This window comes from Taudactylus pleione, unplaced genomic scaffold (assembly GCF_031769625.1).
Source record: "Taudactylus pleione unplaced genomic scaffold, aTauple2 ptg000013l, whole genome shotgun sequence".
In the NCBI taxonomy this organism is placed as follows: Eukaryota; Metazoa; Chordata; class Amphibia; order Anura; family Myobatrachidae; genus Taudactylus; species Taudactylus pleione.
Genome location: NW_028284416.1, coordinates 4,900,514 through 4,915,532, shown reverse-complemented (window position 1 = coordinate 4,915,532; position 15,019 = coordinate 4,900,514). Strand labels below are relative to the sequence as shown.

Below are 15,019 nucleotides of genomic sequence, written 5' to 3'. Positions count from 1 at the left end.
TGACTAGATCCTAAATTACAAATTGTGTACCCCACATACTAGTCCCCCACTGTCCAACACCCCCTCCTCCATTACTTATTATACTGGAAAAAGTATGGGGTTGGAAAATAAAAAAAATTACAAAGTGAAAAAGTAACATTTTATATTTGTTATAAACTATCCTGTCCTTGGCAAGTGCTTCGTTTTCTGATATGGAGCCGGATTCAGAGATGGCAGGTAATGCAGCTGCGCTCACAGACACTCTCGCAATATCGGTTGTGGGAATATGCAAATGCTAATCTCAGCGGCGAGAAGCCCACTCTCAGACTGCGTGGTCTGTGCATTTGCGATGGAGATTGTAAACACACCAACATCGATGTAACATTGGTCGCACCATTGACCTTTGCAGTAGCCTAGTCCTCTCATCCAACTAACCATGGCCTCGGAAACTGCGAATTTGTGATAGGGAAGATACGCCCATGACACTCCCCTAACACGCCCATGGCACGGTCCCCTCCCAGTCTCCACCCTGATACGACGAGGAATCGCAAACCCCTGCCCAAGTGTTAGCAATACCGTCCACAACTGCGAATGACATCGAAGGCATTGTTTTGCATATGCGCAGTAACGGCTGTCTAGACTTTTCGCACATGCACAGTAGCAAAACATCGCTCAACTGCTTAATTATCGGCACTGTGCTCGTCTCTGGATCACGCCCATGGTACCTACACCCCTGTTTATGCTTCGTATAAGCTAAATAGTGATAACACTGACAGCCCTCCTATTATTCATCTTTATTTATAAGGCACCACAATATGTAGGCAGCGCCGTGCACCAGTAGCTCCTCTGTGATACATGTGCACCACCAGTTCCCTACTGTTTATGTGGATGTTCAGGTGTCAGCGTGTTTGTATAGAGCACACCAGCCCGTGTTCCTTTCACTTTAGAGTTTCCTGCTTTGGAGTCTTTCACTTTCAATACTGAAAGGAACAAGAAAGGAATCGCAGGCTAGCCAAGGCTCCAAAGTACAAACATGAAGGATTTGCATCCTCAACCAGGTAAATGACCTTCTAGCAACATGGCAAACTGCCCATATGAAGCACCACCATATTTCTCTGCTTTTCAGACCCTTATCTTCTCCTATGTGTATGTGCTTTATTCTGTGTTGATAGAACATCTTCAACTTCCTTATCAGACATTTATTCAGAAGGGAGATGACTGGGAGAGGAAGTTGAGGTTGTAGAAGGACCTACTAGGACCAGTCATGGTGGGCTGTTCGGTACTGAACGAGGATTGGCTATGGCTCAACCATCAGTGGTTTCTAAAGCTGGGTACAGATTAGACGATTTTTTTGAACCATTTGGCCAATCCTGACGGTTTGGAACGACAAATCGTTCAAATTGTCATGTTTGTACGCACTATGGGCCTGATTCAGACCCGGGCGCTATGCTGCGCTCGGTCGCATTGAGTGATTTTTCGCAAACTGCGCATGTGTATGAGTCGCAATGCGCGCGCGCGAACCAGTCATTGCGATGGGAAAGTGCTCGCCCGTAGCCCGCAGTCGGGCCACTATTTTGAGTGACAGATAGTGCCGTTTGTGGGTGGTAACAGGGATAGGTGCTTGTAAACGGGGGTGTGGATGTGCAAACGCAGGCGTGCCCGACCGTCAGAATGGCGTTTAATGGGTGTGCATAATTAGCAAAGTAGCGTCATTACACACGTGACTGGGTTGTATTTTAGCCTGAACTGCTCGCAATGTTGTGGTGGAAGAGGCTACCACATGCACTGCGAGCAGCTCCGATGGCTCTCGATGTTCCCGATTAATCCTAAAACTGCCGGAGATGACGTGTGTTGCGAGTGGCAAAGGGGCATCTTTATACAGGTGCGAGCGCATAGAGCGGCCGCTCACTATTACTTAGTGGGCAGTTTTACGCGACGCAGTGCGAGCACAGGATAGCCGGCCCCTTTTAGCCAGCGAGCGGCCGCAAATAGCGTCCGGGTCTGAATCAGGCCCTATGCGCGCTCCAGCGGCATCGTCCATCTCATCTTCAGGTCGCCCCTACATGCAGCTCAATCTGACAATCTCGTTAACAATTTCCCGCAAATCGGACGACCAGGCGATATGTTAACTTTATACAGTTAACGATCTATCCACAAAACGATGCGAGATATATCGTTCGGTCGTTTGGAAGATTGCGCAGCGTGTATGCACTATATATCGTTTGTCAGGGAGTTCGAGGGAAATATGGACGACTATCGCATCGTTTGCTGATCGTCTGATGTGTACCCAGCTTAACTGATGGTTTAAAACCATTGACCATGGACAAGCCTATACAGAAGTCAGTGGCGGCTGTTTACAGAGCACAGTCCATGGGCACCGCTACATACCGTGGCTTTGCACCATTGTGATTGGATAGGCCTCGCAGTGGAAAGGCGGATATGTAGAGCTGAACCATACAACATGGAAATGTCGCCTCCTCGCACTATTAGAAGACCCCGTTTATTGATTTAAATTTCTTCAGGTTATTTCCCATAATACTGCTCAGTTTCATCTTATTTATAGCTTAAATTAATGATGAGTAAGGGGACATGGGGCTGTCCTTATTGCCTGTGCCAATTGTATCAGTACTGTGGTCCACCTGAGCTAGAGCTCTACCCTTTAGTACTGTCTGGACTACTCCAACCCTCATCTTCTCTACACAACTCTTCATTATTATTGGTTGGACTATCCCCTTCGGCTTCATCATAAACATATTCCTAGACCTTTCATATTCTGCGGCAGGGAGACTGGACCCGGTGGAGGACCACGAGACACAACATGGAGCCGCCATGACAGGACCTATGGAACATGACGATACAACCAGTATCAGCTGTTTGTCAGCCTTGCAGATTTCACTCCCAGAGCCTGGTAAGACCCATTTCTGAATAAACATAATTTACATGGGTTTGTCTACATGTGGGGTGGGGGGTGGATGAGCCAGCAAAGCCTATGGTTCTGAGTGCCCTCTATTGCAGGTATATATTGTGGCCTGAGCCAATAGGTGCATTAGTTATCTGTGACATCACTTGGGCACTTTGTGGCCAGTAGATACTGTATTTTGATTGGCTGTAACTTTTAACTGGAATTGTCTTTTTTTTTTGGTACTCAATATCTATATACTGTAATAAAGGACAGTGGCCAGTCCCGTCTCGGTCATGTGCAGTGAGGGTTTGGGCTGCCACTGGGGCAACGTGGACAGGACAGGTCACCGGGAGAGGAGAGCAGGATTGTTGCGCTGGTAACGGGGATAAGTATAGTAGGGTGGGAAGAGGGTCGGATTGGGGGCAGACTAGGACCTGTTGTAAGACGGTTCCAAAACAATTAGGTTTGTAATATTATATTTAAACTTTTCTGCCACTTTTACTCTTGTTATGCTAAACAGAACATGGCTGTGGTTCAGCTAATGCCGCAATAATACATTTTTATAGAATACACTTTAGACCAGTGTTTCCCAACCTCAGTCCTCAAGGCACACTAATGGTGCATACACACGGTCAGATGAACGATTCAACGGTTTGATCGATTTGAACGACTGAACGATTTCTGACTGCATAAAGCTGGGTACACACGTAAGATATTCTGTCCAACCATCCAACTAGTTGATTGGTTGGAATGAAAATCTGGTAACGTATGGGAGTAACTGATGATCAGCAATTTGCTCCTAAATGCCAGAAACAGATGAAAATGGCGTCAGACAAGTTTGTTAAATGTTTGATCTAAACAATTTGGTCAAACAACAGTTTTTGTCCATTTTCCAGCGTTTGGGAGCAAATTGCTGATTGTCATTTGCTTTCATACCTTACCAGATTTTCATTCCAACCAATCAACTAGTTGGATGGTTGGACAGAAAATCTTTACGTGTGTATGCAGTTTTAAGCTGCCCATCCATTTAACGATGCGGGGACGACGGCACAATTACGACGCCGTCGTCTCCCGCGGGAAGAAGTCTGGAGAGGTTTTCCTTCCGGGTCCTCGGCGGTGACCGGCAGAGTCAGCAGGGCACTGGTCTCCGGCAGGCTGCAGGACCCCCTCCTCAGCGGCTACCAGCAGCGGACATTCCATGGCAGCAGCGTCTAGACAGGTGAGTAACAGCGCTCTTGGCACTCTGCTATATGGTGGCGGGTTCATCCCTGAACATGGCAACCTGACGGCAGTCGTCAGGTTGACCGTCATGTTCGGGCGATGATAGATGTTAAAAACGACCAGCGGGCGCGCGCATCGCTGGTCGTTTTTAGCCTTTTACTGCCCAATTTGCAAGTGATTACCAAGCGATGGAGCGATAACGACCGTCGTTATCACGCCATCGCTAGGTTTAATCGCCTAGTGGATGGGCAGCATTGGTGTGCCTTGAGGATGGTGGTTGGGAACCCCTGCCTTAGACATTTTTTTTTTTTTTCAACTGACATTTTACAGCCCCACATTGGTTATAGTAGCATTTCAGAACTTAATGTGAACTGGGGGCACGGTGTGGCATAATGTGAACTGGTCGGCACTGTGTGGCATAATGTGAATTGAAGGCACTACAGTTTAGCACATGAACTGGGGGCAATGTGTGGCATAATGTGAACTGGGGGCACTGTGTACATAGGAGATGTATGGAAGTACATTAGGGGGATTAGAGGTATCAGCACATGTTATGTGCTGCTGATACCACTTATCCTCCATGTATTAATGAGATGTGTGCTAAATGATAGGGGCACTATGCACCACTGACATTATCGGCTCTGCTATCTACTAGATAGCGCACCAATATGCTAGGCAATGTATGAACGGTCAGTGTCACTGACCATTCAGATAGCTGCAGCTTTCGATTTCGAGAGCTGCAGCTGTCATTGCCCTACCACCACAGCAGGGGACAGCACTGTCACAGGCTGCGGCGGCGACTGGGCTGAACGATCTTGCGATGCTTGCGAGATCCCGTGCATGCCCAGTGGAGCTGGCCGGGAGGTGAGACACAGCGCATCATGACTAGGCACTCCCCCACTCTGGCAATTAAGATCTGTGCCGCTATAATACATCTCTCCCATAATGTGATCTGGTGGTACTACAATGTGGAATTTGACCTGGGGGTACTACAATGTGGAATGGGGACTTGGGGCACTACAATGTGGAATTGGGGGTACTACAATATGGCATAATGTGAACTGGGGGTGCTACAATGTGGCATAATGTGAACTGGGGGTACTTCAGTGTGACAATGTGACCTGGGGAAACTGCAGTGTGACAATGTGACCTGTGAGCACTGTGTGGCATAATGCGATCTGGGGGTACTACAATGTGGAATGTTAACTGGGGGGCACTACAATGTGGTAAAATGTGAACTGGGAGCACTACAGTGTGGCTTAATATGAACTGGGAGCACTACAGTGTGGCTTAATATGAACTGGGGGCACTACAGTGTGGCACCATGTGAACTGTGGGCACCATAATTAAAGAAAATCTCTATGAAAAAAAAAAAAAAAAAAAAAAAGATGGTGTGTCTTGGCAATTATAGCACCTTTTCAGTGCGCCATGAGCTGAAAAAGGTTGACAATCTCTGCCCTAGTCTATACAGCTCGGTGTATCTCCCACATCTAACCTAAAATAGTGATATAATTTACACCATATTTGTTGACTCTCCCAGAATGTCTGGGAGGCTCCAAAAATAATGGGTGATTTGCCGGACGTCCCGTAAGTGTCTGGGAATCTCCCCTGAGGCAGGGCAAACAGGGGCCATGGACAGAACCCAGCGTCATAACACATTTCACATCAAGCTTTACCAATGACTGCAGTGGGTGGGATGTTGTGAGGTAAGGCGGGCCAATAAGTCTTAAACCGTAAAAGCCACATTGTGTGTTAAGCTTATTACATGACTTGGAGAGCTACTGGAAATGCCTTTGGAGGAGGAAAAAAGGTCCCATGAAAATGTAGGATAAGACTGAAGACCATTTGTGTATTGGAAATGGTTGTGAAACCATTGGCACAGAAGGGAATATCCCTAGAAATGCTCTTGTTCTGTACAGGACGTATGTCAGACTGTCTTGTTTTCATCAGGAAAGAGAAATGAGAATTGAGGTTGGGGAATCACTCAAAGAATGAGCGTTTACTAAGGACACTGGTCTGTACAGAAAGAATCATGAGACATAGACAAGCCGAAGGTTGACTAGATAAGAACTTGCTTCCTAGATTTAGTTGTGTAATTGTTGTATCAAAGAGTGAGACTTGCATATCCTCACACATCATTTTCAGATGCCTCTTAAAAAGAACCTTTAGATGCTCTGTTGCCCTTTTGTCATGTTTCCATGTGATAACCAAGATAGATTTTCAGTTACAGAGAGATGGGGACCAGTAGAAGATGATGAAACACAACCGGGAGCCACAATGAACTATGATACTTACTGTAAAACACTGCGTTCTGAGGAAACTTATTCTGATCCAGAAACGTTAGATCTGCAAATTTCCGCCTCTATCCTTCCTTCTGGACCAGGTAGGACCCATGGCTAAAAATGGATGAAATAACATTTACAGGAGGATTTTCCATCTTTTGATAAGTAGTCCTCTTTCCCCATTATGTGAAATTAGTTTTCAGATTGTGCCGCAACTTTCGGTATAAACTGAGTTGGTTACAAACAATGAGATTTCATGTCCTCACTTTTCATATAGAAGTGTATCAAAGGGTAACACTTTTCGTACCATCAATTATTACAGTACCTTTATAAATGCACCCTGCTTGCAACGCCAATATTCATTCCCCTGACCTGAACCAATATTGAGCCGTTAGCAAGGCACTTGTGACATCATTGGGGAACTTTCTGTACCAGCCATTTTTAGGCAAAAGTAATATTCCCATCAGTGTTGGGCACAGTGGGGAAATATAGCGATGGGTGAAGATTTCCATGCGGTGTTTCTGTGAACCCAAGATGTAAAGCGATGACCCTGTTATCTTTTAATAGGGATTCATGACCACTATACTAATACTCTATTTACAGGTTTTCAGTGGTCCCAAGAAGTTCTTTCTACCTTTGGCAGTCTCCCTGATTTCAGCCCTGAGGAAGCGAGGGTCCTAGTTCCGCTGGTTGGACCCCCAGCGGTAAGTGCTACTTAGTCTTCACCATCTGCTTTGAGACACCTATTAATGACTCCTAGCATCTGCTCCTTTGACATGTCCTGCTCCTAAAGTGTTTAGCAACTAAAATATACAGTAAGTTGCATTTTATGTTCTTTGTATTCCCGTCCTGGACACTTCCCACTCCTACTTTCCGGGCCCATACATCTATACGGGGTCAGCCGTCCTCCTCTGATGCACTACAATCATTACCCGGGACTATAGCCTCTATGGCAGATCACACCTTGCATTTGTCTTCAGGGTTGGGGGTCTGGTCAAATCATCCACTGAAACATCAAACTATATCATATTATATAAATAACATATATTACGCAACACGTTTCAGTATCCATTAGAATATACGGGAAACCTGAAACCCTAAATTGCTTATAATATATAAATTAAAAGCAAAAAGCCCATCACCCCAAGACAACGATCTCATGTGCCATTTCTGCAGTCTTTAGAATCCAACCAAATGTTGCAAAAAGTCCCTACTGCACTGCGTGCGCCTCCCAGTGCTCAACTTTCCCCTGTAATACACTGCGGGCGCCTCCCAGTGCTCAACTTTTCCCTCTAATACACTGCGTGCGCCTCCCAGTGCTCAACTTTCCCCTCTAATACACTGCGTGCTCCTCCCAGTGCTCAACTTTTCCCTCTAATGCACTGCGTGCGCCTCCCAGTGCTCAACTTTCCCCTCTAATACACTGCGTGCGCCTCCCAGTGCTCCACTTTCCCCTCTAATACACTGCGTGCGCCTCCCAGTGCTCAACTTTCCCCTCTAATACACTGCGTGCGCCTCCCAGTGCTCAACTTTCCCCTCTAATACACTGCGTGCGCCTCCCAGTGCTCAACTTTCCCCTCTAATACACTGCGTGCGCCTCCCAGTGCTCAACTTCCCCTCTAATGCACTGTGTGCACCTCCCAGTGTTTGTTCCCCCTTCTAATGCACTGCGTGCTCCTCCCAGTGCTCAACTTTCCCCTCTAATGCACTGCGTGCGCCTCCCAGTGTTTGTTCCCCCTTCTAATGCACTGCATTCACCTCCCAGTGTTAGTCCCCCCTTCTGATGCACTGCATTCACCTACCAGTGCTCAACTTCCCCCTCTAATGCGCATCACAGTGTTTGTCCCGCCTCTACTGCACCTACCTGCATTTATTCCCCCTCTAATACACAGTATGCAACTCCGTGTTTGTCTCCGCTCTAATACACTGCATGCGCCTCCCAGTGCTCAACCTTCCCCTCTAATGCACTGCGTGCGCCTCCCAGTGCTCAACTTTCCCCTCTAATGCACTGCGTGCGCCTTCCAGTGCTCAACTTTCCCCTCTAATGCACTGCGTGCGCCTCCCAGTGCTCAACTCTCCCCTCTAATGCACTGTGTGCGCCTCCCAGTGCTCAACTTTCCCCTCTAATACACTGCGTGCGCCTCCCAGTGCTCAACTTTCCCCTCTAATACACTGCGTGCGCCTCCCAGTGCTCAACTTTCCCCTCTAATACACTGCGTGCGCCTCCCAGTGCTCAACTTCCCCTCTAATGCACTGTGTGCACCTCCCAGTGTTTGTTCCCCCTTCTAATGACCTGCATTCACCTCCCAGTGCTCAACTTCCCCCTCTAATACACTGCCTGCTCCTCCCAGTGCTCAACTTTCCCCTCCAATGCACTGCGTGCTCCTCCCAGTGCTCAACTTTCCCCTCTAATGCACTACGTGTTCCTCCCAGTGCTCAACTTTCCCCTCTAATACACTACGTGCTCCTCCCAGTGCTCAACTTTACCCTCTAATACACTGCGTGCGCCTCCAAGTGCTCAACTTTCCCCTCTAATACACTGCGTGCGCCTCCAAGTGCTCAATTTTCCCTCTAATACACTGCGTGCGCCTCCAAGTGCTCAACTTTCCCCTAATACACTGCGTGCGCCTCCCAGTGCTCAACTTTCCCTCTAATACACTGCGTGCACCTCCCAGTGCTCCACTTTCCCCTCTAATACACTGCGTGCGCCTCCCAGTGCTCCACTTTCCCCTCTAATACACTGCATGCACCTCCCAGTGCTCCACTTTCCCCTCTAATACACTGCGTGCGCCTCCCAGTGCTCCACTTTCCCCTCTAATACACTGCATGCACCTCCCAGTGCTCCACTTTCCCCTCTAATACACTGCGTGCGCCTCCCAGTGCTCCACTTTCCCCTCTAATACACTGCGTGCACCTCCCAGTGCTCCACTTTCCCCTCTAATACACTGCGTGCACCTCCCAGTGCTCCACTTTCCCCTCTAATACACTGCGTGCGCCTCCCAGTGCTCCACTTTCCCCTCTAATACACTGCGTGCACCTCCCAGTGCTCAACTTTCCCCTCTAATACACTGCGTGCACCTCCCAGTGCTCCACTTTCCCCTCTAATACACTGCGTGCGCCTCCCAGTGCTCAACTTTCCCCTAATACACTGCGTGCGCCTCCCAGTGCTCAACTTTCCCTCTAATACACTGCGTGCACCTCCCAGTGCTCAACTTTCCCCTCTAATACACTGCGTGCACCTCCCAGTGCTCCACTTTCCCCTCTAATACACTGCGTGCGCCTCCCAGTGCTCCACCTTCCCCTCTAATACACTGCATGCACCTCCCAGTGCTCCACTTTCCCCTCTAATACACTGCGTGCGCCTCCCAGTGCTCCACTTTCCCCTCTAATACACTGCGTGCTCCTCCCAGTGCTCCACTTTCCCCTCTAATACACTGCGTGCTCCTCCCAGTGCTCCACTTTCCCCTCTAATACACTGCGTGCTCCTCCCAGTGCTCAACTTCCCCTCTAATACTCTGCGTGCTCCTCCCAGTGCTCAACTTTCCCCTCTAATACACTGCGTGCTCCTCCCAGTGCTCAACTTCCCCTCTAATGCACTGCGTGCTCCTCCCAGTGCTCAACTTTCCCCTCTAATGCCCTGCGTGCTCCTCCCAGTGCTCAACTTTCCCCTCTAATACACTGCGTGCTCCTCCCAGTGCACAACTTTCCCCTAATACACTGTGTGCGCCTCCCAGTGCTCAACTTTCCCCTCTAATACACTGCGTGCTCCTCCCAGTGCTCAACTTTCCCCTCTAATACACTGCGTGCTCCTCCCAGTGCTCAACTTTCCCCTCTAATGCACTGCGTGCACCTCCCAGTGCTCAACTTTCCCCTCTAATACACTGCGTGCTCCTCCCAGTGTTTCTTCCCCCTCTAATGCACTGCATGCACCTCCCAGTGTTTCTTCCCCCTTCTAATACACTGCGTGCACCTCCCAGTGTTTCTTCCCCCTTCTAATACACTGCGTGCACCTCCCAGTGTTTCTTCCCCCTTCTAATACACTGCGTGCACCTCCCAGTGCTCAACTTTCCCCGCTAATGCACTGCATGCACCTCCCAGTGTTTGTTCCCCCTCTAATGCACTGCATTCACCTCCCAGTGTTTCTTCCCCCTTCTAATACACTGCGTGCACCTCCCAGTGCTCAACTTTCCCCGCTAATGCACTGCATTCACCTCCCAGTGTTTCTTCCCCCTTCTAATACACTGCGTGCACCTCCCAGTGCTCAACTTTCCCCGCTAATGCACTGCATGCACCTCCCCGTGTTTCTTCCCCCTTCTAATGCACTGCATGCACCTCCCAGTGTTTGTTCCCCCTTCTAAAGCACTGCATGCACCTCCCAGTGCTCAACTTCCCCCTCTAAAGCACTGCATGAACCTCCCAGTGCTCAACCTTCCCCTCTACTGCACCTCCCTGCATTTGTTCCCTCTAATACAGTATGCACCTCCCAGTGTTTGTTCCCCCTTCTAATGCACTGCATGCACCTCCCAGTGCTCAACTTCCCCCTCTAAAGCACTGCATGCACCTCCCAGTGCTCAACCTTCCCCTCTACTGCACCTCCCTGCGTTTGTTCCCTCTAATACAGTATGCAACTCCCAGTGTTTGTCTCCGCTCTAATACACTACATGCACCTCCCAGCGCTCAACTTTTCCCCTGTAATGCACTGCATTCGCCTGCCAGTGTTCGCCCAAGCCAGTGTCTCCCTCCCAGCGCTAGTATAGTCCACATTATCCAGTGTTATTGCTGCATAGTCCACATTATCCAGTCTGTAACACTATCACTCGTATGGCTCAGCTCAATTCTCTCCAATTACCTGAACATATAACTGTCTCCCACAGACCTCCCGCCCCCTGCAGGTCAGGGATTGCTTAGCGACCTTCCAGCGGGAGCCAGGTTCTCATCACCATCTACGGGAACTCACCCAGAAGCTGAAGAGTGTGGGCAGAGAGGATGTGGTAAAAGCCATGCACAAAGAGGAAAACGCCCTCCGCTGGCTGGGTGAGAATCATTCTGACAATACTCTGATCTAGGGGGCAACGTATAACCGTCCTGCATTCTCTGCTGCCCAGAAGTAATTGGGTAACACTAGAAAACACAAAATGAAATATAAATATGGGCACAATATAAAAATAGCCTCGATCAGGCCATAAATAAATGGTCCGTAGTCCTCAATGAATTAAAAAAAAAGTGAGATATAACCCTAACTTAAGCAGACCCCTAAGATACCCAAACAGAAGAGGCAGCCATTTTGTAGGCTAAACCAACCATCCTAATGAATGGAGACGATTTGTCCTAGAGGAACTATTGACTTTAGTGCGTCACAAAGTACCTCAGTGATGTCACCAGTTCCTAGTAAATTGATAGGCTGTCTAGTCATGAAGATGGAATCTGACCACAAAATGGCTGCCTCAGCACTGTGAGGGCAGTGAGTTAGCGTTAATCAGTGTCCTAGCAGATAAATAAAACAAAAAACCCAAGGTCCATATGGTGCCATCTTGTTAAATCTCATTGCTTCCATGTGGATTTATAGGTCCAGTGTTGGCGGAAGAGCATTTGATAAGAGACATCGTTCCTTCTCTGTGGGTGCCATTGACAACGGCGCTCAGCATTTCTCATCCTGAAGGTATGATGTGACGCCATAGTGCTTCCTGTTTGGAAACTGCCTTTTATGGAGGGCACCGAACTGGAAAAAAAAAAAAAAAAGATGCCAACCCTGCTCCCCCATAATAAAATATGGTTTCCTCTACAGGACATGACTGGCGGCTGCTGGCTCAGGAAATAAACATCCCCCGCGGATATGTTGACTTGTGGCAAGAAAGAGAGAGAAACCCAGCAGAGGTGGTATTGAGAGCCTGGCAGGTAATGAGCCATCGCACTGTGCAAGCAAAACAGAAAACAGGGACAGCCTAGACAGGAGGTCAATTATATTTAAGCGTTAGCGAACGTGTCCACTAGTCCCAGTATGTAAAGGGCACCACTTGCCTGGCGGCCATTCCGGGAGGTGAACTGATGAAGATAATGCAGCCTATCCACTAGGGTTCACATGACATCACTCTGTCAGCCATTTTGTGGGCCGAACAAATATGAAGCCTTGGCTAGGTAGGAACCAGTGCCATCACAAAGACACATGAGGGAGGCGGGGGGTGGGGTCATTCGTTGCATAATAGGTGACTGCAACGCTGTTTTGTTCCTCACAAAGGGGCTTATTCCGAGCTGCACACAGATCGGACATATCTTGTGGTCTTTAGCACTGCGCATGGGCCACAGCTCAGGTCTACGGTTGATACCAAGTGCGGCTGAATGGACATAACTGGGTGTTAATGGTCGTTCACACGTAGGCTACGTTTGGGGAGAGCAAATATGCAGAAATGAATCTGGATTTCAGAGCATGACCTCTAGCATTAAGCATAGTGCGGTTACTAGTGCGCGCTGATAATGATTAATGATGGTTGTATGAACAAGCGCATGGATAGGGCCGGTACAGCCGCATAGATACCTGCGTCTCCTCATAGGGCAAATATCTGCCTTTAGTGCCATGCGCATAGTGAGAGTAAATTGGGTCCGACTTGCATTAAAATCTGAATCAGTCCCAAAAAGGGGTGGAAAGAACCGGAGGAAACAGAGGGCCTGATTCAGAGCCGGACGCTCTGACAGAGCGCTCACTCTGAATAAGGGCCAGTCTTTTTTTTTTTTTCTTTTTAGAGCGGCCTCCTGGTCGCTCGCATAGCTGTGGGTGACCACCCACAGCTATAGCGAGCGGCCAGGAAGATGGTCGCGATGGTCAAGACAATCGCGACCATCGGGCTTGCGACGAGACCCTTGTGGTAGGGTCTCGTGGCCGCAAGCCACAGAGAGATTTCGGCTCTAACAGAGCCGAAATCTCTCCCCACTGACATCACTCGTGATGTCAGTGGGACCGCTCCCCAAACGGAGGCGTTCACATGGGAACGCCTGTTTGGGCAGCCACTCCCCCGGCCCGCCCACCAAAGGGGGCGAGCTGTCACTCAACATCGACAGCACGACCCCTTTGGTAGGAGACCCGGAGCGACGGTTTGCCCGTCGCTATCCGGGTCTCGCTTATGCGCACGACGGAGCCAGCTCCGTCGTGCGCATGTGCTCTGGGCCACCATCGACCCGGTTGCGAGCGCTCAGCGCTTGTGACAGAGTCTGAATCAGGCCCAGAGAACGGGCACGTGCAATCCTACAAATGTAATATAGGCATTTAGAGAAATGATATAGATGAAATCCCCTGTGTCCCCTCACCTAATTTAAGACGTAAACAAGCAATATTGTAAGATAAAACAGTTGAAGGGGGCGGTACTGGAGCCGTAGCGGCCTCTATATAGACTGCGCATTTTCAGACGATATCGCAAAAATAAAAAAATCAGACTGATCTTCTGTGATGGTACGAGGAATCCAGAACGCTGTGCGCACCTATGTATGGCCGGGGCAGTTCTATAGGTGCATTCACACAAAAAGAATTACATTACGGTGCTGCGTCCTGCTTTTTTTTCCCCCTACAGTTTATAAACGAGCCCCGCCATGCTCACTTACCACTATGTGGATAATGGACTCATTATCTGGATAATGTTCAATTACCCCAAGAGATCTGAAATGTTTAATCCGGTGGAGACGCTACTTATTGGGTTTTAGGAAAGCTTCCAAGTGAAGAGTAAAAGCTACATGCGCTATTTCACACTTTGGGCCTGATTCAGACCCACTTGCGCTCGTTGGTGGCCGATAGTCGCTCTTCTGCGCATGTTTCACAATGCGCGTGCGTGAACAAGTACGAGAGACCGGGATGTGTTCGCTCGCTGCGCATTGACAGCCCAGCAGAGTGAGTGACAGGAGAGGCCGTTTGTGGGTGGTAACAGGGGCGGCCACTAGTAACGGGGGAGTGGAGGTGCGAACGCAGGCGTGCTTATGAACTTAACCGCCGCTTCAGAGACGAGCATAATTAAAAGGCAGCGTCATAGTACACGTCGCTTGGTGGGATTTCACTCTCAAATGCTCGCAGTGCTTGCGGCAGGGTATAGTCAACCTCAAGTGCTGCGATCACATCCGATGGTGCTCGATGTACCAATGTTTTCATGCACTTCCAGGAGATGACGTGCGCATGTGGGCGTCTTATGAATGGCTGGTGGGCGCCTGCATACACAAAGCGATCGCACGCCAAGACATAGTGGGCGTGCTAATGCCTTGGCGTACGATCGCTTCACTTGCGGGGCGTGTGCTGGATTTGCATTCGCAGGGAGCGAGCGAACGCATCTAGCGAGTGGGTCTGAATAAGCTCCATTGCAGCTGACATCACATCCCTGAAGTATCGATATTCAGCTATATAATAATAGGTCTCCCGGCTACATATATTTCCTCCACCCCATTAGCGCTGTGGTCAGGCGGGCGGCACCTCTCTAACCGTAACTCTCCATCTGCAGGTGAAGGTGAGCGAGGCAACCGTGGGACGGCTCTTTGACCTGATGATAAATTACCGGGAAGACCTGGCCGCTATGTTATGATACTCACGGTAACCTCTTATCGACTTGGATACGACATCACTCTATGGACCAGAAAAGTCCTTAATCATGGTAATAAAATAAAT

At 48.9% G+C, this 15,019-nt stretch overlaps 1 protein-coding gene across 2 annotated transcripts; it reads left to right on the top strand.

The window, feature by feature from the left end:
• Nucleotides 1-958: 958 nt before the first annotated feature.
• LOC148542353 (uncharacterized) lies at nt 959-15,018 on the top strand. 2 transcript variants are annotated; one of them, XM_088470488.1, is made up of 8 exons: nt 959-1,037; nt 2,762-2,887; nt 6,327-6,485; nt 6,988-7,088; nt 11,259-11,418; nt 11,951-12,043; nt 12,170-12,279; nt 14,856-15,018. In XM_088470488.1, the coding sequence occupies exons 1-8, from the start codon at nt 1,013-1,015 to the stop codon at nt 14,934-14,936; spliced, it is 855 nt and encodes a 284-aa protein (XP_088326614.1). In that variant the 5' UTR covers nt 959-1,012; the 3' UTR covers nt 14,937-15,018. The 2 variants fall into 2 exon arrangements, with proteins under 2 accessions (XP_088326614.1, XP_088326605.1); XM_088470479.1 differs by having other exon boundaries at nt 967-1,037; nt 2,741-2,887.
• Nucleotide 15,019: the final 1 nt, after the last annotated feature.